This window comes from Bombina bombina, chromosome 4, assembly GCF_027579735.1.
Source record: "Bombina bombina isolate aBomBom1 chromosome 4, aBomBom1.pri, whole genome shotgun sequence".
Classification (NCBI taxonomy): Eukaryota; Metazoa; Chordata; class Amphibia; order Anura; family Bombinatoridae; genus Bombina; species Bombina bombina.
The window spans coordinates 443,224,308-443,247,775 of NC_069502.1; the positions used below are offsets into that span (position 1 = coordinate 443,224,308).

At 35.9% G+C, this 23,468-nt stretch overlaps 1 protein-coding gene across 1 annotated transcript in view; it reads left to right on the top strand.

The window, feature by feature from the left end:
• Positions 1-836: 836 nt before the first annotated feature.
• The window catches only part of EIF4E2 (eukaryotic translation initiation factor 4E family member 2), a 35,031-nt gene continuing 12,399 nt past the window's right edge, over positions 837-23,468 (top strand). The window contains exons 1-6 of the mRNA XM_053709056.1: positions 837-967; positions 2,335-2,449; positions 3,440-3,574; positions 4,000-4,104; positions 7,763-7,915; positions 13,562-13,698. Of these exons, the coding sequence (XP_053565031.1) occupies positions 948-967; positions 2,335-2,449; positions 3,440-3,574; positions 4,000-4,104; positions 7,763-7,915; positions 13,562-13,698 (665 nt within the window). The 5' untranslated portion in view covers positions 837-947. The remainder of the gene's footprint in view (positions 968-2,334; positions 2,450-3,439; positions 3,575-3,999; positions 4,105-7,762; positions 7,916-13,561; positions 13,699-23,468) is intronic.

Here is a 23,468-nt window from a genome sequence, read left to right on the forward strand (position 1 = left end):
ATCGTTTAGGACGTTACATGCCGTCCTAGCGGGGTTAAAGCCCAGCGCTGTTAGGACAGCATGGAACTTCCTAATGGCATTAAAGCCCAGCGCTAGTAGGATGGCATGGAATGTCCTAACGGCATTAAAGGGACATGAAATCCAAGAAATAGCAATGCGCATGGGTGAACCAATCACACGAGGCATCTATGTGCAGCCACCAATCAGCAGCTACTGAGCCTATTTAAATATGCTTTCCAACAAAGGATAAATGAAGCAAAAAAGCAGGCATGGAGGAAAAAAGCTGTTCACTTTATTAAATAATATGGTAGAAGAAAAAATCAAAAGTGCCAATAAACGGGAAAACTAGGTCTTACGTGTTTTGGTTAAAAGCCGCCTTAGTCATAGTCAACAAACTAGGATATCAAGTGAATGAAGTAAATTAGATAAAAAGAAAATTGGAATTTTTTTTTAAAATTGCATGCTTTTTCTAAATCATGAAAGAGAAAAGGTGGGTTTCATGTCCCTTTAAGGGGTTAACATTGTATGTTATATCTGAATCATGAAATAGTTTTTTTTTTTTTTTTATATATTTTTGTGAGAACAAAAAAGTAGGAACTTTACAATCTTGTAGTACGTTTTAAAATATGTTCACCAGCTAAGCTGGTGTTAGAAATAAAATAGTTAATAGATTAATTTTTTTTAATTTAATACAAGTTCTACAATGTGTTCACAAGGGCTGCAATGAGCAACAACAACAAAAAACCTGCTTGTCTATGTATTTTGTATATTTTCCAATTCTGCCTTTTTCAAAATGGTGGCGATGTGACGTCCTTTGTGCGTTATCCTCACCTATCCCAGGGGGAACATGCCCTCAGTCTGTACGTTCCGCAGGAAACTGAGGTAGGGGTTCGGAGGAATGTTGTGGTAGGAGCGGAAGTGGCCACAAGAGAAGTAGTAGAGCGACGATGAACAACAAATTTGATGCGTGAGTTTGGTGTGGTGTCCAGTTTTGCCTATTAGATTACACGCCGTGGCGGTTTTCACGAGCAAATAGCTAATATCACGGCTCGACCACACTACCGTCATATCGAGTGCGTTTAACAACACAGGATTAGCAGCCGGTGATAATCACCACATGTGCAGTGACAGGGGAGCAACAAGGCATGGAACAAGTGTCATAACATTAAGTTGGCGCAGCCATAAGCTCAGTATAGTCGCAGCGACAACGTTTAAAATATCTGGACCCATAGAGGCCCTGTTTTAGATATTGCTGGGATGTTGGATAAAATTGTTTTTCCTTTACAAGTTTTGGGAACCAATACATCTGATCCTCGATTTTTCAAGTTGTCAGCACTTTTTTAAATGTAGTGGAAAATAATGTGTCAATTACATCTAAACCATTATGCAAAATTCTGCAGAAAAGCATCAGTAATTTGTATATGTTGCCACATGCACTGCTGTTCTACAGACATTTTGATTGTTGTGTGAAAAATTGCAAGTCCCTATTGTATTTCTGCATCGGCCAGGCATAGCATGGTACTGGTATTTAACAATTATGCAGCTGTAACTCTGCTACAGAAATCAGAAAATAGAACCAAGATGGTGGCACACACATGAATTGCCTATATCTGTAGCATCATTGAAGCAATTCTGCATATTTTACTTTCACACATAAAATATTAGCATCATATCTTTACATACAGACACACTCTTGCTCCTAAGTTGTGTGGACTAGTTCCTCCATTTTTACTGGCTAATTTTCAAACACATTGGTCCCCACACTTTAATTGTCAATACATCTTATTAGGTGCGCTATTTTTACCCCATTGCTGCAAAACGATATGAAGCCATGTGTTGCTTTCCCTTTTTAGCAACAAGAGGATACAATGCAACACATGATCTAGATTAGAATATATCTTTTTACAACATACAGATTTACCAAGAATACTTGTAACTCTTATTTTGGGTTGCTGATATACTAACGTTTGTTTGGTTCATACATTTTTAAGAATTAGAGAGAGTGTTTTCACTGGGGAATTCTCTCTGGTTTTATAAATAATATGGGATTGCAACACTTCCATGAAAAATGAGCACAACATTGTTTGACAAAGTGAAAGATCCATGAAATTATGCAAATTGTCAAGATTTCTATAATATTTTTGGTCACAAACAATTTCTATAGTTTACCTTACTGATCAATGTCTCTATTTGAGATGGTTATTTGCTCAATTGGATTTACACTGGAGAAGACATTTGTTTCAAGATAAAGATCTCAACATAGTTTATTTTCTACAGAACTGTCACACTTATTAGAGTTAAAAAAAAATCCCTGCTCTCTAATTTTCTATTTAGTCTAAAAGATGACGACAGTGGGGATCATGATCAAAATGAAGAGAACGGCACACAGAAAGACTGTGAGAAGGAAAGAAATGACAAGGACAAGTGCCAGACATCCTCCAGGAAGAAGGTATAGTTGATAGATATGTTGGATCATAGCCTTGGCTGCCTTGTGCAGTATATATGTTGATTGCAAAAAAGCTGATAAGTTATCAGTGCTTGAATCGCATCTATTAACATGCATAGAGCCCTCTACTCAGAGCATGAGACGTAGAGGCATATCTATAAAATACCTGTAAATTGTCAGGTTACATCATCAATGCACAGCTGCAGACAAATATGTGTTCACTGTGTCGTATGTCCATTAAAAGTTCTCATTCAAGATCTGATAACTTTTAGAAGAATAGATTGTGACTTATATTTGTATAAATTGCCTTTCTATTAAACACTAATCACGTACAAATATTCAACAATTATGTTGTTTCCTTAACGTTAAGACATAATCAAACATGCAGAGTATAACAAATTTTAATGGACAATATACATAAAATATGTGGCACCCCCAAACACATTGCTACAGTGGCTTCTGTGCTAGAGCCTTCTGTGTATATTATTACTTTTTTATTTCATAAGACACTAAGAAATAAGGAGAGAGAAAAATATAATACATAATAATATAAAAAGTGTTTAGGGGAAAATGTAAAAAGAAGTGACTAGTTGAAAAATGGACGCGTGAGGTAAAAAGATTATACAATGGGAAGTAGTTGGCTATAGAAGAGAGAGCTGAATGAAGCATTTCTTAACAGTTTTACATAAAATTTAAAGAAGTATTGAATCTAAGTGCAAAAGCAGACTTCTTTAACTTACTGTTTTATATTAATTTTTTTTAATCGTTTTTCCTTGAAATTGATCACTGCATGCATAATTGGTATGTTTAATTGTAGTGCAGGAAGTCTTCTCATTCAGAGATAGCAACAGAATGTATTATTTTTATATTACTAATATGTATTATTTTTATATAACTAATATGCATTATTTTTAATCCCATATATATTGTTTTTAAATTTTATTTTATTCTGTTACTTTTTACCTCTGTGAAACTTGATATTCTGTTTTATAGTCTGTTGTGCCAGGTCCAACTGAGCACCCCTTGCAGTACTACTACACCTTCTGGTATTCGCGCAGAACCCCAGGGAGACCTACCAGTTCCCAGAGCTATGAGCAGAACATTAAACAGATCGGTACCTTTGCCTCTGTGAGTGGACTTTATAGTTGTGTATGAAACAAAAAATCATTTTCCAATTTGTTTTATCCTTTTATTTGGTCACAGAAAAAAAATGACATCTTTGTTTACAAACTTCAAGAAAAAAAATCCTTTCTGAAACCAAATAAAAAAAGTTGACTCTTCATCAGGCATGGATGCATGTCTCAGAATATGTTTGTTGCTGTTCTGTGTACCACAAAATCACTTTTGAAAAATCTCACTTTTAATGTAGAAAAAAAGTATTTGTACCTTTTTTATAAGGTTTTCTTAAGTGGAAAAAGGTGACCTAATTTGGCATTTAGTGTTCGTTTTCAGTGTTGCATTCTCCCAAGTGAATATTGTCTCACTGTGTGTTTGTTATATAATTTGTTTAAATTGCACAAAGCATAAAAAAAAATATTTTTGTAATGCCTCAGGTGGAGCAATTTTGGAGGTTTTACAGTCACATGGTACGCCCCGGGGACCTGTCTGGACACAGTGACTTTCACCTTTTCAAGGAAGGGATCAAACCAATGTGGGAGGTGAGGTGCTGCACAGCAAGTGAGAACTTTTCAAATATTATTTGGGCCATTTAAGTTGCATTAATTCTAATTTAACTACATTTAAGCCAAATCTGAGTCATTCCACAGCCTTTCATGCTCAAAGGAACACTAAAGTCAAAATTAAACTTTCATGACTCATAAAGAACATGCCGTTTTTAAAAGATTTTCAGATTTATTTCTTTTATGAAATTGTACACAGTCTTTTTATAAGCACTCTTTCTGAGGCACCAGCTCCTACTGAGCATGAGATCAGTGTATACATATATGATTCTGTAATTGCCTGATGGCTGTCACATGATACTGGGAATTGGTTCAGTGTAAGTGCTATTGCTTTGTCTTTATTAATCTTGTTGACTATGCAATTTTGCTGTATTTAATGGTCCTTTAGGTTATAGCTCAGAAATACTTTGGTAGCCTCCGTACAATCATACTTTAACACATTCAGTGCTAAAGCAAAGCAACTATATTTTAAACTGTATTTTTGTTTTTTGGTTAAGATATGTTGCAATAGATGTGAAAAAAATTACTACAAATATATTTGTTCTCCGTAATATTTAATATATCTTTCACAAATTAAATCCCTGCTCTGAAAGTAAATATTTGTATAAAATCGCTAGTTTCCCTGAATATTATATTGTCAAGTATATATAGTTATATATAATTTTAGAGGAAATATGGACATACAATTACAAAGAGTGCAGTATGATTTTCTCAACTTGCCATAAACAGAATTATAATTCATGATTTAAAAGCCAAACTTCTCTATAGAACTGATTTAACCTCTTACAAGTATATATTTTCTAAAAGTACACACCGTAGGGAATACAAAAATGCATAATAGAACTTTTTTAAAGATATGTCAATGAATCTGCTTTAAAGTGCGTTCTTCAATTTTTTCACCGTAAAATGATTTAATTTTCATTCCTGACATTTTATTGAGAACATATTCGTATTAAGAAAAGAAAAAAAAGGTAATTGATAATGTCTCCTTGGCGCGCAGATACCAAATATGCATGTGCTTTCTTAATCCCAATGCCAACACAGCTATACATTAGCAAGATGCCATAAGCTTGCCATTTAATAAATTTAAATTTTAGTTTTCATGGCTTAAAATGCACTGATCCAATTTAACCCTCTAAAAGTATATATTTCTTAAAGGTACACTTTTTAGAGAATATAAAATTCCACAAGAGAACCTTGCACATGGATGCACTTATCCATTAACCACTTTACTCAATCCAATGTATATGTACGTCATGCGGTACAGAGCTCATTGTATTAACATATATATATACATGTTGCAGCTTCAGGAAGCTCCAGCAGTCTCGGCAGTAAAGTGGCTGCCAAGACTGCTGTTCCTGAGCTGCAGGCAATCTGTCTTCATATGGTAACACAACACGATCGGTGCTTCATTACCGTCTGTGTCACGGTCTGTAATAATCTCCTTCAGTGCCGGTGGGAGGTGCAGGAGGGAAAGAGGAATGCGGGTGAGTGGCACAGAGGCGGAGGGACTGGGAGTGGCCCTACACTGCAGAAAATAAAGTTAGGATGAGAGAGGGAGGGAAGGGATGCTACACTAAAGGAAAATAAAAATCAGTGTGGGGGGCCCTACAATCCAGATCACAGTGAGAGGTTTGTGGGGGGACTGCTACACTACAGAAAATAAAAATAATAAAAAAATGTACCTAAACTGTGTACTGGATCCTACACTGCAGAAAATAAATTAAAATTCATTTCTAAAAAAAACTAAAACTTTATACTGGCAGACTGTCTGCCAGTACCTAAGATGGTGGTAAAAGTGTGGGTGCTGGGGGGAAGAACTGTATGGGAGAGATCAGGGTGGTGTCAGGTGGGAGGGTAATCCTTACACTAGAATACTATAACCCTTGGCAGCTAACTAATTAACCTCTTCACTGCCAGAAATGTCAGAAGTATTGTGTGCAGCTGCAGTAAGCGGCCTTCTAATTATCAAAAATCAATGGCAAAACTATGTATATCTTCTACTTCTGAACAAAAGGGACCCCAGATAAGCTTTTACATCCATTTGTGGTATAACTGTACAAGCTGTATGTAAATTAACTTTTTTTTTTTATATATATATATATATATATGATCGCATTTGGTGGCAAAACAGTGGCATTAAATATACCAAAAGGGGCCCAGCTCAATACCTTTGGTTGTCTACTAAAAAAAAATATATATAGTTTTGATAGGTAAATAGAAAAACAAAGGCTCGATTTATGTTTTATTGGAGTTATAGCAAACATGCTAAAAATTCTTTGGTATTTTGGGCATGGTTTTCTCTGGAATTCCTGGTAGTGTAGGGGTGGTTAATTGGCTTCAAATATAGGTAGTCATAATTTTTGTAAAGGAAATTTCCTACTTTTTTGTCTAGATTCACAGCAGATTTTCCAATGGGTAGTGTATGTCAGAAAGAGAAAACATGGGGTAAATAAGAATGCCCCATATCTCATAAGTGTATAGATACCAAACATATAAATTAAAAAATGTGAATAAAGCACTTGAAATTAGGATAAAATGTCCCGGGGGATCTTGTAGATGTAATTAAATAAAGGATAAAACACAATAGCGAAGTCCTATTAGGTAAAGAAATATTATAAACCGTGGTTCTGTACTCTCGCAGGATAGAGCTGTGATTCAGCTTTAAGTATACAGGCTCATGTATGTCATAATTTAAAGTTGAACTCGTGTACAATCAAAGAAGTTTAAAAACATTTATTGGACAAATTCCAAAATCGCTTGAGTGCTAATAGAGACATTTAATGTACTACCGACCCAACAATAAACAGCCGTTGGCACGACATCTGCACTGAGCGGTTTGGATAGTTAACTGTAAGTCCCCACCCTCCTTGTGATCTCACAATCCACTGTCCAATTACATCCAACGCACATTTCCCCAGTACAATACTGGCCCTTAAAAAAAGCCAGAATTTATTTTTGCTAACGTTCTGAGTGACAGCACATGGAGGCGTGTATTTGTTGTCTCACTTCAATTGCTTGATGGACTGTTAAATAGTTTTTCCTAAAGTGGAAATGTTTAAAGGGACAGTCTACACCAATATTGTTATTGTTTAAAAATATAGCTAACGCCTTTACTACCAATTTCTCAGCTTTGCACAACCAGCATTGTTATATTAATATACGTTATAACATGTAAACCTCTACATTTCTGCCTGTTTCTAAGCCACTACAGACAGCCTCTTATAACTTTTCACAAGATACTAATTCATGTGTGCCATATAGATAACATTGTGCTCTCTCCCGTGGAGTTGTGCAGGACACTGCACTAATTGGCTAAATACAAGTCAATAGATAATAAATAAATAGCCTTGTGATAAGAGGGCTGTCAGAAGAGGCTTAGATAAAAGGTAATCACAGAGGTAAAACGTATATTAATATAACCATGTTGACTGTGCAAAACTGGGGAATGGGTAATAAAGGAATTATCTATCTTTTTAAACAAACTATTTTGGAGTAGACTATCCCTTTAAGGGGAGAAGGCAAATTCTACTATTACTAATAGATATTAGCTAGCATCTTATTATTGACATATTTCCATTTTTAATAGAAAAAAAATAATTGTAGAATTTTTTTTTTGTGTTTTTTGTGTGTGTAGGATGATGCAAATAAGAATGGAGGGAAATGGATAATTCGTTTGCGCAAAGGCCTTGCATCCAGGTGCTGGGAAAACTTGATCTTGGCTATGTTGGGGGAGCAGTTCATGGTTGGAGAAGAGATCTGTGGGGCAGTTGTCTCTGTACGTTTCCAGGTAAGACACAACCAAGTATAGGAATGCTGAATAATTATTGTGGTGGAAGTTTTTATTTCTTCTTTTTTTTTATTTATTTTTTTTAATTTAAATTAGGGCAGTCTAATTACTATTGATTGAAGTGCTGATCTATTAAATGTCCTTTGGTAAAACGTAGTTTATCATTTTATGTGGAAATCATCCTTATCAGCTAGTGAGCAGTATGTCAATGGGATGCTTTGTACGTTTCCTAGCTTCTTTTTCACAGCCATTTTTCAGTTTAACATTAACCCCTTAACGACCAATGAGGTGCCTGGCATGTCCTCAGGTTTCAAGCGCTGGAAGCGATCGTAATCGCTTCCAGTCACTTTCAGGGTTTTGCAGTGATGCCTCGATATTGAGGCATCCTGCAATACCCATTTTAAGCAACCAATGCAGAGAGAGCCACTCTGTGGCACTCTCTCTGCATCGGCCAGCGATGGTGCCGATCATTGGTAGCGTGGGAGGGAGGCGGGTGGGCGACCCATCGCTGGTAGAGTTCCTGAACTTCCTGTTAGCAGGGATGATGGGTCTGGGAGCACGCGTGAGAGGCGGCAGTGGGTGGGACCGCTATACTACAGCAAAGTGTAAGGGAGCAGATTGAATAAGTTTTGGTAGGGTATTGAGGGGGGGGGGGCAGCTACACTTCAGAAAAATTGGGTTTGGAGGGGTTTATAAAAAAAAAAGTGATTTTTTTTTTTTTTTTTTAGTAAACTGGGTACCCAAGATGGTGGCAAATAGGTAGAGGGGAAAGGGTTAGAGAGCTGTTTGTGGGGGATCAGGGAGGTTAGGGGTTAAAGGGGGATCGAACACCGCATTATATATATATATATATATATATATATATATATATATATATATATATATATATATATATATATATATATATATATATATATATATATATATATCTCTATATATATATATATATATATATATATATATATCTGAACACAAAACTAGCACTCGCTGGTCTTTCCAAAAAAATCTTTTATTGTCCCCGAAACATCACTACTTAAACAGTAAAAGATTTTTTTGGAAAGACCGAGTGCCAGTGTTGTGTTCAGATATAATATATTTAATTACACTAGCACCCTGGCAGTTGATATACTGCCAGGTGCTCTCCCTTGTTAATAAATATATATATATATATATCTATATCTATATCTATATCTCAAGTAAAGGATAAGCACTCTCAGGCCCCAGGCAGGGGTGAATACAATACCAGGGTGCTGAGTCAAAAGATAAATAGTCCAAAGGAATGACAGCACTCACTGGATTTCAATAAAAAATAACTTTTAATGGAAAAGTTTAAAACAAAGTCCCATGACGTTTCGGTGCCCACTAGCACATTTATCAAATGGAATCACCCAGCTTGAGAACAGATGGTTGGTCCTGGTATCTGGGAGACAGAGTAAAATGTATACTGACAAGCAGTCTAATATATACCCTCTATTGTGTCTCAATTTGTGGGTAATGCTGTTGCTTGACTTGCGGGTGTCTGTGAGGCCCGCCCCTTCCCGTTTTATGCTCATTCATCATTGGTAGTGGTCGCACTCACACCTATGCTGGGTGTGTCCTGTAAACACATGGCTAATTACCATATTGTGTGTTGCACATGTCCCTGTCCGAAAACCTGAGCATATCGATTTATAACTGTTGCTTGAGGAAGAAATTAAAAACTTGGAAATGCTTGTGTACAAAACAAGCCATGCAATGGTACTGCACATGGTAAGATGACATTTTACTCTGTCTTCCGGATACCAGGATATTTTTTATTGAAATCCAGTGAGTGACAATTGTGTTGTGGGGGAGGGAGGAGAGCTGTTTGAGAAGGGTCAGGGAGGGATCAGGGGGTGGAATGTGTCAGGTGGGAGGCTACTCTCTACACTAAAACTAAAATGAACCCTACAAGCTACCTAATTAATCCCTTCACTGCTGGGCATAATACAAGTGTGGTGCGCAGCTGCATGTAGCGGCCTTTTAATTGCCAAAAAGCAACGCCAAAGCCATATATGTCTGCTATTTCTTAACAAAGGGGATCCCAGAGAAGCATTTACAACCATTTGTGCCATAATTGCACACGCTTTTTGTAAACAATTATAGTGAGAAACCTAAAGTTGGTAAAAAATAAATAAAATTTTTTTATCGCATTTGATGGTTAAATGGTGGCATGAAATATTTCAAAATGGGCCTAGATCAATATTTTGGGTTGTCTACTAAAAAAAAAAATATGTGAAGGGTTATTCAGGGATTCCTGACAGATATCAGTGTTACAATGTAACTATTGCTAATTTTGGAGAAAAAAAAATGGTTTACAAATAGCAAAATGCTACTTTTACTTATTTTCCTATAACTTGCAAAGAACATGTAAACATTGGGTATTTCTATACTCAGAACAACATTTAGAAACTATTTAGCATGGGTGTTTTTTGGTGGTTGTAGATGTGTAACATTTTGGGGGTCAAAGTTAGAAAAAGTGTGTTTTTAATATTTTCATATTTTATAAAAAAAATTATAGTAAATTATAAGATATTATGAAAATAATTGTATCTTTAGAAAGTCCATTTATTGGCGAGAAAAACAGTATATAATGTGTGGGTACAATAAATGAGTAAGAGGAAAATTACAGCTAAACACAAACACTGCAGAAATGTAAAAAATAGCCCTGGTCCTTAATGTTAAGAAAATTGAAAAATGGTCTGGTCACTTAGGGGTTAAAGGTGTTTCTTGACATTTTTCAGAATATTTAAAAAAGAAAAACTACTGTGAGAGTTTACTTAATATTCTAGCCTGTATATAAAAGATGCAACTCAATATTGTAAAACATATTTTTGCACACAAAAAAAGGTTAAATTATCAGGGGTTTGTGTTGTAAGGACAATTATAGTTTTAAAATGACATTCTCTGTCAGATTTGACCATGTCATTTTTTAACTATAGACCCTTGACTACCGTATGTTTAACATCCGCAAATGGGTGAAAGAAACAGTAGAAATATTGTTAGGGACTCTTGGGTTGATAGTCCTGCCATCTAGTACCCCAGACAAAGAATACCATGGGAATGAAGCAAATTTGGTAATGTAAATTGGAAACTTTTTTGAAATAGTACAATGTGTCTGAATCACAAAATATTTCTTTGTGTGTTTCACATCCCTAAAGTGCCTGTTTTTTAAAAATTCAATTAAAAACAGGGCACTTTAATTCATCAAAATTTACATTTCACTCGTGTTGTGAAAATACCTTTTAATCCTGACAGCCGCTCCAGCTTCCCCCGGTCGTCGCAAGCCTCTTCCTACGTCAGAAATTACGAAACGGTCATCCTCCAATCACGGCTTCCCCCAGGGGGAATCAGTGTCTGATTCAACGCCGTGATTGGAGGAAGCCGGATTCCTCATTTTAGACCCAGGAAGAGACTTTGCAACGGGCAGAGGAAGCAATGCAGCAGCTGTCAAGATTAAAAGGTAAGTATTTTCACAACACAAGTGAAATGTAAATTTTGATGCATTAAAGTGCACCTGTTTATAATCAAATTTTTAAAAAACGGGGGCACTTTATCATCAAAATTTACATTCACTTTAAAATGACATTGTATAACAGTGTGTTTTTTTTTTTTTTTTTTTTTTAAATTGTGTTACTGTAATGGCCCTTTAAAGTCAGTCAGTACAGCTCCCTCATATTACCAAGGAGGTTTCCACTAAGCAGCATTAAAAAAAAAAAACACATTAGCCTTCCAAATATGTATATGTGTGGTGCCAGTAAATAGAAGTTTGGGTTATATCCATATGGTCTGTTCTAGATTGATTCTAAAATGTTATGTTGAACTAGAGCAATATCAGATTTGGCAGCAATTCTATCTTGCATAACTAATTTGATTGTTTTTATTCTGGACCTGGCATGTCCACCCATTGTATGACAAACTGCTTGCATAAATGATGAATTTAATACTTATTTTGTGCATTATACATGGTGTGCTTGCTTTTTTAATTGAACTTTTATTTTCTATCTGGAGCTCTTTAATTTCAGCTGATGTCCTATTTATACAGGTGGCCCTCGGTTTATGCCGGTTCAATTTGCGCCATTTCAGAATAACAACCTTTTTTTTTTTTAGTCATGTGACTGCTATTGAAAAGCTTTTAGAAAGCAATGCACTAAAATATCCAGTAGGTGGAGCTGTCCGCTTGTTTTGCAGCAAAGTTATGCAATTTTAGCAGCCTTAAAATGATCTGTGTACACAGATCCGACCAGATCCATCGAGCAAAATTTAGCAGGCACTTCCCTATTATCTTCCTGTCCAGCAGCTTGAGGTGAGGGTGCCTAACTGCCTATTAATCACTGCAGATTGAAATGCATAGAATAGGTGCAGACCCAATATTATCTAACATGCTAACAATGCAGTGAACTGATTGCAGAAAAATGCAAGTAAAAAAACGTTTTTGTTCATTAAATTTAGTTTGATGATGCAGTCTGTTGTGATTATTTTATTAGGTGATGTTTAGCAAATGTTTTTGTTCATTAAACTTAGTTTGATGATACAATCTATATTTTTAGGTTTATAATACTGTTTAGCATTTAAAGTCTTCATTTCAAGGCTTTAAAAATAATGTATTAGGTGTTAATTATTACAATTTTGAGAGGGGCCTGGAACCTAACTCCCTCACTTCCCATTGACTTACATTATAAACTGGGTTTCAATTTACAACGGTTTCAATTTACAACCATTCCTCCTGGAACCTAACCCCGGCGTAAACTGAGGGCTACCTGTAGTTCGATAGATAGCTGATCATTCATTCTCAAACATAAACATAAGACCAGGCGCGTTTCAGCTTGTTTCAAAACTTAAAGGGACAGTCTACAATATAATTTTTATTGTTTTAAAAGATAGCTAATCCCTTTATTACCCGTTCCACAGTTTTGCATAACCAACACAGTTATATTAATATACTTTTTACCTCTGTGATTACCTTGTATCTAAGTATCTTCTGACTTGCATTTTAGCAATTAGTGCTGTTGTGCTAACTATATGGCCCACATGAACTAGCAGTCATGTGATAAGAGGCTGTCTATAGTGGCTTAGAAACAGGCAGACATGTAGAGGTTTAAATGTTATAAAGTATATTAATATGACAATGTTAGTTGTTCAAAGCGGTGGAATGAGTAGTAAAGGCATTATCTATCTTTTTAAACAATTACAATTTTCGTGTTGACTGTCCCTTTAATCTTCGCTCCCTATAATACGATGCATTGCAAGCATGACTAGTGGCATGACTGTACCACATTACTCAAGATATCTTTATTTATAAGAAGGGGCAGAGTTTTAAGTTACAAATTTGTCATGAAAAAAAAAAGAAAAAGCATGGATTTAATTTTTTTATTTTAGCGTACATAGATACAAATTAGATTGTGCTACAGTTAATGTTAGTACTTAAACCAAGTCTTTTCTATATGAGCCACTTACAAGCAATTACTGTACATGTCATGTAAAGAAATTATTACAGCCAGTTAAAAATTCACATAATTGATTTAAACAAATATTCAAATATGTAAAGACACAGACTATAAAGATATAGCTATAGGTAGGAAACAAGTATGGTTGTCTCCGTGTGACACAGATTTGTTCACTGTCTAGGAGGACATCATATCTATTTGGAACAAAACTGCTAGTGACCAAGCAACCACAGCACGGATTCGAGATACTCTACGCCGAGTCCTGAATCTTCCACCCAACACCGTCATGGAGTACAAAACACACACAGACAGCATCAAGTATGTATTGCATTTACCAACATATTTAATAAGTGGTATGAAACTTGCAGCAGAGCACACACAGGCCTGCATGGTCATAAAGGTTATAAATTGTGTAAGCTCATATCCAAGAGATTTACGTTTCTCTCCAGTCTTATCACTGTCATTACTACACATGAACCTGAATTTATTTTTGCTGAATACGTTGGGCTCCATCTGATTGTAGAGGCATAAACTTCCAAAGTCATTTATGCATCTCACTAGCATCATTCTTGTTCCCTACGCCTTTTTTTTTATTTTTTTATTGATTGATATGGAGAAAAGCCTTGGTTTTCTTTTATATTTTAATTCCTTTTTTGCCTGCATCTGTAATCCGCCTCAAGTTTACTTTAGAAAATCAGGGTCGTCAAACTCATTTGAGTTATGGGCCATTTGCCATACAAGTGCAACTCACACGGACTGCACACTACCTACATATCTTGCCATTGCTATGTTTGTTTGTGTGTCTTTTTTTATTTTATATTTTTTGGCAACACTAATCGATTCTTTGCAAATAACGCCAGTTTGACACAGATTAAGTAACATTTTACATTAGCTGGCAGATAATAGTTTTGACTTCTTGCCATTTAATCATAGTGTATGCATTTATCTGCCTTACATATTGGACACATTTCTGATACATGATATACATTCTAATAGAGTTCCAACCTTGAAAAAAATCTGAATTTTAAGTATTTCAACAATGGTGTATAAAATCTGTTTGAAATTTGTCATTGTTTTCTAGTGTGCACCACTATGAAAACATCTGTCAGATCTACATTCTTAAAGAGATGTGACTGGGAGATATATTTAATTAAATTCAGTTGCTGTTTGTGAAAAAAAAGTGAAACCAAACAGTATTTTCTAAGATAGTTAAGATAATGATAGACTTAATACCTAAGTTTCCTGTCAACCCAGGTAGTCCTTGATAATGCAATAGTCACAGGATGCAGCAATAGGTAAGATGTGTCCCATACACAACAGTAGCAGATAGTTCTAGTGTACTCCATATACATCAATTCAACCCATGTGGCAACGACAGGCAATTAATGCATTTTATTAGCAAATCAAAGTCTGTGTCTGGCATCAGTCTTTTATACATCTTATCCCCATTAGAATTGGGTCTCTCGTATTACCATGGCCATATGTTTTTTCTAGATGTGTTTTTTTATATGCCATCTGTGTGATATTATGTGTGCCAACTCAGACCACCTATCTCATATTGATCGCTTGCAGTATTAATTATTAGAAGAATGGAGAGTGCTGGCTAGGGCATCCTTTTATTTTTTTCACTTCTTTTCCTTTGTTTCATTTTCTTTTTAATTTATATTTCATTAATGATGCCCCCTGTGCACCCAGGGATACATACCTATTTTTGAGCTATCCTTAGTCCTTCTCCTAGCATAATTACTTTGGGTTATTCTAGATCTGATGTGGTCAGTCCTATTTTTGTTTTATATATATATATATATATATATATATATATATATATATATATATATATATATATATATATATATATATATATATATATATATATAAAAGGGGGGGTCACCAGTGCTAAAACTACAATAAGAATATTTGCTCAGGTATTATATATTGTATAGAGAAGCTTTAAAAATAGTAAATGATGTTATTTTCCTTATTTAAGGTCTGTACTCACTATGTTAGTAAGGAGTGCAGGGAAATATTAATATAAGATCTGAGCGTGCTGCCTATGTTGTGAGTCAGTGTACCCGTGTCACTGTGTAAAATGTGAGTAGAAAGAGAAATTCTCAATTATAAGTAAGGCGCACTGCTGTACAATTATAGATACTATAATAATTGTTTACTGTATGGTATATACATAAAAATGTTCAAAACCAATGTGGTGGTACAAGTTTTTTCTTTTCCAGCGGATTCCTGGTATAAGGTAAGTATATAGTGCTTACCAGAGCCAACCTCAATCCTATGAGGTAAGTGATCAGCGAAGGGGTATAGATGATCAATGGGAAACTGTATGCTCCCTTGGTGATCTCCTAGGGTCTGTTGATCAGTAGAAATGGGAATCCTGGACTCTCTCACGAAAGCAAGAATGATCCTCTGGTTCTCTCTATGGTATTGATTGGATAACTTGTTTTTTTGAAGGAACTTTGTCGTGTAATGACAATCCTGGACTATCTGTGTATTTCTTCTCCTTTCAGAAGGTTGGAAGTCCCATGTTCTCATAGGTACATGGATACAAAAAGAAAAAGCAAGAACATAGTGTAGTACTGTAAAGGTAGTACAAGAAATGGCTATATATATATTTCCTGGTATAAGGTAAGTATATTGTGCTTACCAGAGCAAACCTCAATCCTATGAGGTAAGTGATCTGCGGAGGGGTAGAGATGGTTTCTTGGATGCTGAGAGAATCTCCTGGAATCTGCCCGTCTGTGGGAATGAGAATCCTGGACTCTCTTACTCAAGCAAGGATGATCCTTTGGCTCCCTCTTTGTTGGTGCCTTGATAAATGTCTTGAATTTTACAGTATCACACTATGTTTTTGTCTCTGCTTTTTGTATTCCATTGCAAATCTGTTGTGAGGACGCGTGACATCCCACTATCTTAAGAGAGAAAAATACTTAGAGAGCCCAAGATTACCATTGCTATAAAAGGTCATTAAAGACATTTATCAAGGCACCAACAAAGAGGGAGCCAAAGGATCATCCTTGCTTGAGTAAGAGAGTCCAGAATTCCCATTCCCACAGACGGGCAGATTCCAGGAGATTCTCTCAGCATCCAAGAAGTCCAGGATTGTCATTACACGAAAAAGTTCCTTCAAAAAAACAAGTTATCCAATAAATACCATTGAGAGAACCAGAGGATCATTCTTGCTTTCGAGAGAGAGTCCAGGATTCCCATTTCTACTGATCAACAGACCCTAGGAGATCACCAAGGGAGCATACAGTTTCACAGAGATCATCTATACCCCTTCGCTGATCACTTACCTCATAGGATTGAGGTTGGCTCTGGTAAGCACTATATACTTACCTTATACCAGGAATCCGCTGGAAAAGAAAAAACTTGTACCACCACATTGGTTTTGAACATTTTTATGTATATACCATACAGTAAACAATCATTATAGTATCTATAATTGTACAGCAGTGCGCCTTACTTATAATTGAGAATTTCTCTTTCTACTCATATATATATATTATTTTTTTTTTTTTTTTTTTTTATCGAGAGCAGTGAGGAAATCTATGTAGTGTTATTGCAAATCTATGAAGTGTTTGTAAAATTGCAACACAATGTGCATGCACTGCATATTTGTGTGTTATATTATTGAAACTGCATTCAAAGTATAAATGTGTCCCTGTGTTTTGTATGTATGCGTATATATATTTGTGTACACCTTTTATAAGCACTTTGTTTTTGGGGGAGGGTTTTTTCAGGAAAAGTGGCATCTGTTAAAAAAAAAGTTGTAATAAGTTTTGAAATATCTTCTTCCAACTTTAACAAAGCAAAAATACTCTATGTCCTTTAACCCCTTCCCGCCTTTAGGCCATTCCATGCTGTCCTAACCACGCTGGGCTTAAGGAGTAGTTAGGACAGCATGGAACGTCCTAGCTTTTCTGCTGTACTGAAGCTATAATGGATTCCTAACTGGGATCACAGGCCGGAGGGTGTGCCTTGCGTCATAGGCATTCCCTCCAGACCTAATCCCATCAATGAAATTACGCAATCGCCTGAACTATTGTGCGATTTAAATTTTTACTTATTTGTTTACATCAAAACTTTTCTCCGATGTAACAATTAAGTACCGACAGGAAGGGGTTAAAAATTGGAGTCAATATTTTTTATTAATTATTTATTATTTGTTGTTTTCTTTCTACTATTCTGCAATCTGAAGAAAAGGAGTATGAATAAAATATTTTTTTTAGCAGCATTTAAAAGGGCAATTAAAGTAAAAATTAAACTTAAAGTGATGTTAAACCCAAGTGTATAACAAACGCTAGGATTTTCCATCACTAAAAATAAACATTAATTTCTGTCATCATTTCCTAAAAATAAACGGGGTTAAACTCGCCCTATCTGTAAGGCAAGTAAATCGCTAACTCAGCGCCTCCGGCCGCCCATGGCACATCGCTTCCTTCAATGAGGATTTGTTTCCACCTCTAAACCAATAGCCGTGCATGTCAACTGAAAACCAGTAGCACGGCTATTGTTGGAAACGTCACCCTATTGGAGAAGAGCGCTGTGCCGTGGGTGGCCGGAGGCCCTGACTTAGGAATATACTTGCCTTACAGATAGGATGAGTTTAACGCTGTTTTTTAGGAAATGATGACAGAAATGAATGTTTATTTTTAGTGATGGTAAATCCTAGCGTTTGTTATAGGCTTGATTTGCCATCACTTTAAATGAATTCTGCCTAGCTCTCTTGGTATACTTTGTTAAAGAGTAATCCTAGGTGAGCTCAGGAGCATGCATGTGTCTAGGGCTGCAACTAACGATTATTTTCATAATCGATTAATTGGCCGATTATTTTTTCGATTAATCGACTAATCAGATAAAAAGAGAATCAATAATAGTTTTCTATGTTTTAAATAAAACCCACATACTGAGTGTTACAAATATAAACTTCAGACTAAAACTTTACATTAACACAACTGTTTCTTCAATTTTTAGCAGCAGAGCACAGTTTTATAATTAAACAAAACAAAACCACAAACTGTTTGAAAAGAGGTAGAACTAGAAAGAGTTAGACTATCACTGTTAATAACATTCTGTTATTCACTCTTTCAGAAACTTTGCATTGAAATGCAAACATCTGAACATGACCACATGCTTCTGGCTAAGGCTGGTTCTCTGTTTGCAGCTATATTTCCTGCAGCAGAGAAAAGGCTGTTGAGCTGTATAAGTAGGGTTTTGCCAATTTCAACAAAGTGGGATATTTATCTTTGTTAGCTCTTCACCAATGCTAAGTGTTTTCTACCTTGGCAAGGGGCCTCTCAATAAAGTAGCCCTTGACTTCATTCTAACATAAAAATATCTTGAATATCTATATGCAATGGTAAATAACCAGCTATAAGGTTAGGGGAAATATCTAGTCCGCTCTAAAAGTAACAAATATATACTTATAAAGGTTGAATCTGGTACATATTATCACTATTTATTAAAAATATAAAAAACAAAATCAAAAGCGCTAAGGACTGTATATCAATAACAGGACAAAGCCTTACACATTTATTTATACAGTACATATAATCAGCAATAGCAAGTAATACGCTAATAATTGTGCAAACAGATAATAGTGCACATCAATTTAAATAACTCCCATCAATCTAGGGGCAATGTGTAAATAACAAGCTCAGCACTATATCATGAAAAGCATAGTTCCAAATCACCAGATTTAATATAAACAATCCAAATGATGACTATTATATCTGGGTTGCACACAAGCCAGGGGTAGTTGTAAACGTATACTGTCCTGAAAAAGTGAAAAGTAGACGTCTGTAGACGTCCTTTAGGCTAAGGACATAACCATAAAACACAATACCATATGCAGGAGTTCATTGGAGTGAAGCAGCTGGTGTTGTGCACAGACCAACTAATTGCAAACCAACTAATCGATTAATCAATTATGAGATTCGTTGACAACTATTTTCATAATCGATTATTATCGATTATGGCGATTAGTTGTTGCAGCTCTTCATGTGTCTTTAGCCATCTGCCAGGAGTGCTTTCAACAATGTTTGTAGCCATGTTACTCATAGTTGCAAACAGCTACCATAGAATGCTACATACACTCTATGGCAGCAGAGTCTGCAGCTATAAATAACATTGTTTTAAACATTCTTGCAAACACTTTTGCCAGATGGTTAAAGACACATGCACTCTCCTGAGCTCACCTAGGATTAATCTTTACCAAAGATACCAAGAGAACTAAACAAAATTGATATTAAAAGTAAACTGCAAAGTTGATTAAAATTGCATGCTCTACCTGAATTATGAATGTTTACTTTTGACTTTACCATCCCTTTAAAATAATTTTAAATTCTGACTACACTGAGGAGTTATTCATTTTACTATCCCTCTACTAGCTCAGAGGAAAAAATACCAAGCTGTATTCACAGCTTTTTAGTCTTCGCAGTGCAGGCTCACATTAGAGATTTGCAACTGCAAGTTTGAGAAGCAAAAACTGCTTCAGCTTCTTCGCCACCTCAGCGGCAACATTCGCTTCTTTGGGGTGATTGACATGCCAGTGCAGGGAGCAGCATTGTACAAGGGAGCTCTTCTACAATGTTTCATTTTTACGTTTTGTCACACAATGCTTGTACACCTTCAATCTTGCTAAATTCTCCTTTAAACATAGTTTTAAAAAAAATCAGAACAAATATATGTAAAACATTTACACCAAAAATCATTCTTTAGAGAGTTTGACAAAATCTTTTTCTATTTTTACACTTACCCAGTTCTATTATTTTTGTGAATACCTGCAATTCTTATATTGGCTTAGAGAAGCAAGGATCTATCAGCCCTGACATCAACACAATAAAATAAGGCTAGTGGTTGCTGCCATGTGATTTTTTTTTTTAATAATATAACATTTTACTTGACCACTATAATAACGTGGAATCCATTATTTTAACATTGGACCCCCAATTTCAAATTATTTATGTCTTATTATGTATTCTATTGTGAGAGTGGATGGCAAGTAAGTCACCACGACCACCAACATAGGACTAAGGTTGTAAGGTATTTTTTATTGTTGTAACAATAGCCTGTAAAGGGGATGGACACACAACCACTCATTTGAAAGAGGAATATTGCTACTTTCATTTCATTAATGCATTGTGAGAGTGAGAGAGGGGGTACCCAACCCATTGATTTTGTACTTATATGGGGAGGTGCAACAACTTAATCAAAAAAGGGGACTCTCTTCTTACAAATCTGGGGTTTCCATATCTCCCTTTAAGTCTGTCAGAGGGGGAGAAAGACAATCTGTAATAGAAAAAAAACTTTACTAGAAGATGCCTTTTGTGAAAGTTTTTTTGTTTTTATTATTTTTCCAATTTCAACAGACTATTTCCATTCGGCTCTGACATGCTAAAGAAATTCACAATTGCACACACTATTCTGCCTTAACAGGTTAATGTTAGAATCTATACTATAATCACGTTTGTAACGCGCCCGTCACCGTTGTAGGTTGCACATGCAGCCAAATCCCTGCAGCACGAGACTATTGGTATTCAAAAATATAACTAATAACCAATAGAGGGCGCTGTATATCACTAACAACCAGAAAAGGGCACTGTTTGTGTTATACAGCGCCCTCTATTGGTTGTTTGTGATATACAGCGCCCTCTATGGGTTGTTTGTGAAATACAGCACCCTCTATTCGGATAGAGGCATAAGGGGCAGAGGCACAGAGGGCCAAATGGATAGGGATAGATGGCCTTGTAGTGTGTTTTGTTTGTATATTAATTTGCCCAACATAAACCCCAATTTTTGTTCTTTATATAAAGTATACAAATTCAAACAACTTTCTAATTTACTTATATTATCAGATTTTCTTCATTTTGTTGGTATTTGTTGTGAAAGAAACTGCATTGCACTACTGGGATCAGCTGAACACAACGGGTAAGCCAATGACAAGAAGCATATATGTGCAGTCACATGGAGGCAGCTAGCTCCCAGTAGTTCATTTCTGCTCCTGATTCTACCTAGATATGCTTTTTAACAAAGAATATAAAAAAGAATGTAAATTGGAAAACAGAAGTTGTAAAGTTGTTTATAATTGTATTCTTTATCTGAATCATGAAAAGAAACAACATTTTGGTTATGTGTGACATTTATTTGCATTGCTCACTACTGTTGGTGGTGGTGGGAAAGCTTTTAATGTCACTGTAAATTTATATGCACATGCAACACTGGCACTTTCCTGTACTATCCCCTGGTAAAAGGAACATATGCAGAGTATGATTGGCTGGTATCCAGTAGTTTGTAATTGGGGGATGGAAATTTATTTTTTAACAAGCTGTATCAATATCTAAAATGGCTTATTGTTAAAATGACCTCTTAAAGGGACATTCTGGTCAAAATATAAATGCACATAGATTAATTACATCTTTAGATAGAAACATATTTGCAGTATACATGTATTGGCAAAAATGCTTCTAGTAAAAGTTATCACTGTTTTAGTGTTAACATTTTTTTTTGCAAGTGCTGTGTTTAAAATGCTGGTGCACGTTGCATACTTAAATACACATTTGAAACAGCTATAGATTTTATTTGAAGTATTTTAACTAATACTTGAAGTTTTGAGAATGACACAAATATTAATTTTCACAAAGTCTGCTGCCTCAGTTTTTATGATAGCAATTTGCATATACTCCAGAATATTATTAAGAGTGAACAGATTAATTGCAAAGTCCCTCTGCCATGAAAATTAACATAATCCCCCAAACAACATTTCCACTGCATTTCAGCCCTGCCACAAAAGGACCCAGCTAACATCATGTCAGTGATTCTCTTGTTAACACAGGTGTCAGTGTTGACGAGGACAAGGATGGAGACCACTCTGTCATGCTGAGTTAGAACAACAGACTGGAAGTTTTAAAAAGGGTGGGGCTTGAAATCATTGTTCTTCCTCTTAACCATGGTTACCTGCAAGGAAACGTGCAGTCATAATTGCTTTGCACAAAAAGGGATTCACAAGCAAAGATATTGCTGCTACTAAGATTGCACCTAAATCAACCATTTATCAGATCATTAAGAACTTCAAGGAGAGAGAGGTTCAATTGTTGTGAAGAAGGCTTCAGGGCACCCAAGAAAGTCCAGCAAGTGCCAAGACCGTCTCCTAAAGTTGATTCATCTGCAGGATCGGGGCACCACCAGTGCACAGCTTGCTCAGGAATGGCAGCAGGGAGTTGTGAGTGCATCTGCACACACAGTGAGGCATAGACTTTTGGAGGATGGCCTGGTGTCAAGAAGGGCAGCAAAGAAGCCACTTCTATCCAGGAAAAACATCAGGGACAGACTGATATTTCTTTCATGTAATTAGCAAGAGTCCATGAGCTAGTGACGTATGGGATATACATTCCTACCAGGAGGGGCAAAGTTTCCCAAACCTCAAAATGCCTATAAATACACCCCTCACCACACCCACAATTCAGTTTTACAAACTTTGCCTCCGATGGAGGTGGTGAAGTAAGTTTGTGCTAGATTCTACGTTGATATGCGCTCCGCAGCAAGTTGGAGCCCGGTTTTCCTCTCAGCGTGCAGTGAATGTCAGAGGGATGTGAGGAGAGTATTGCCTATTTGAATGCAGTGATCTCCTTCTACGGGGTCTATTTCATAGGTTCTCTGTTATCGGTCGTAGAGATTCATCTCTTACCTCCCTTTTCAGATCGACGATATACTCTTATATATACCATTACCTCTGCTGATTCTCGTTTCAGTACTGGTTTGGCTTTCTACAAACATGTAGATGAGTGTCCTGGGGTAAGTAAATCTTATTTTCTGTGACACTCTAAGCTATGGTTGGGCACTTTGTTTATAAAGTTCTAAATATATGTATTCAAACATTTATTTGCCTTGACTCAGAATGTTCAACTTTTCTTATTTTTCAGACAGTCAGTTTCATATTTGGGATAATGCATTTGAATTAATCATTTTTTCTTACCTTCAAAAAATTTGATTCTTTTTTCCCTGTGGGCTGTTAGGCTCGCGGGGGCTGAAAATGCTTCATTTTATTGCGTCATTCTTGGCGCAGACTTTTTTGGCGC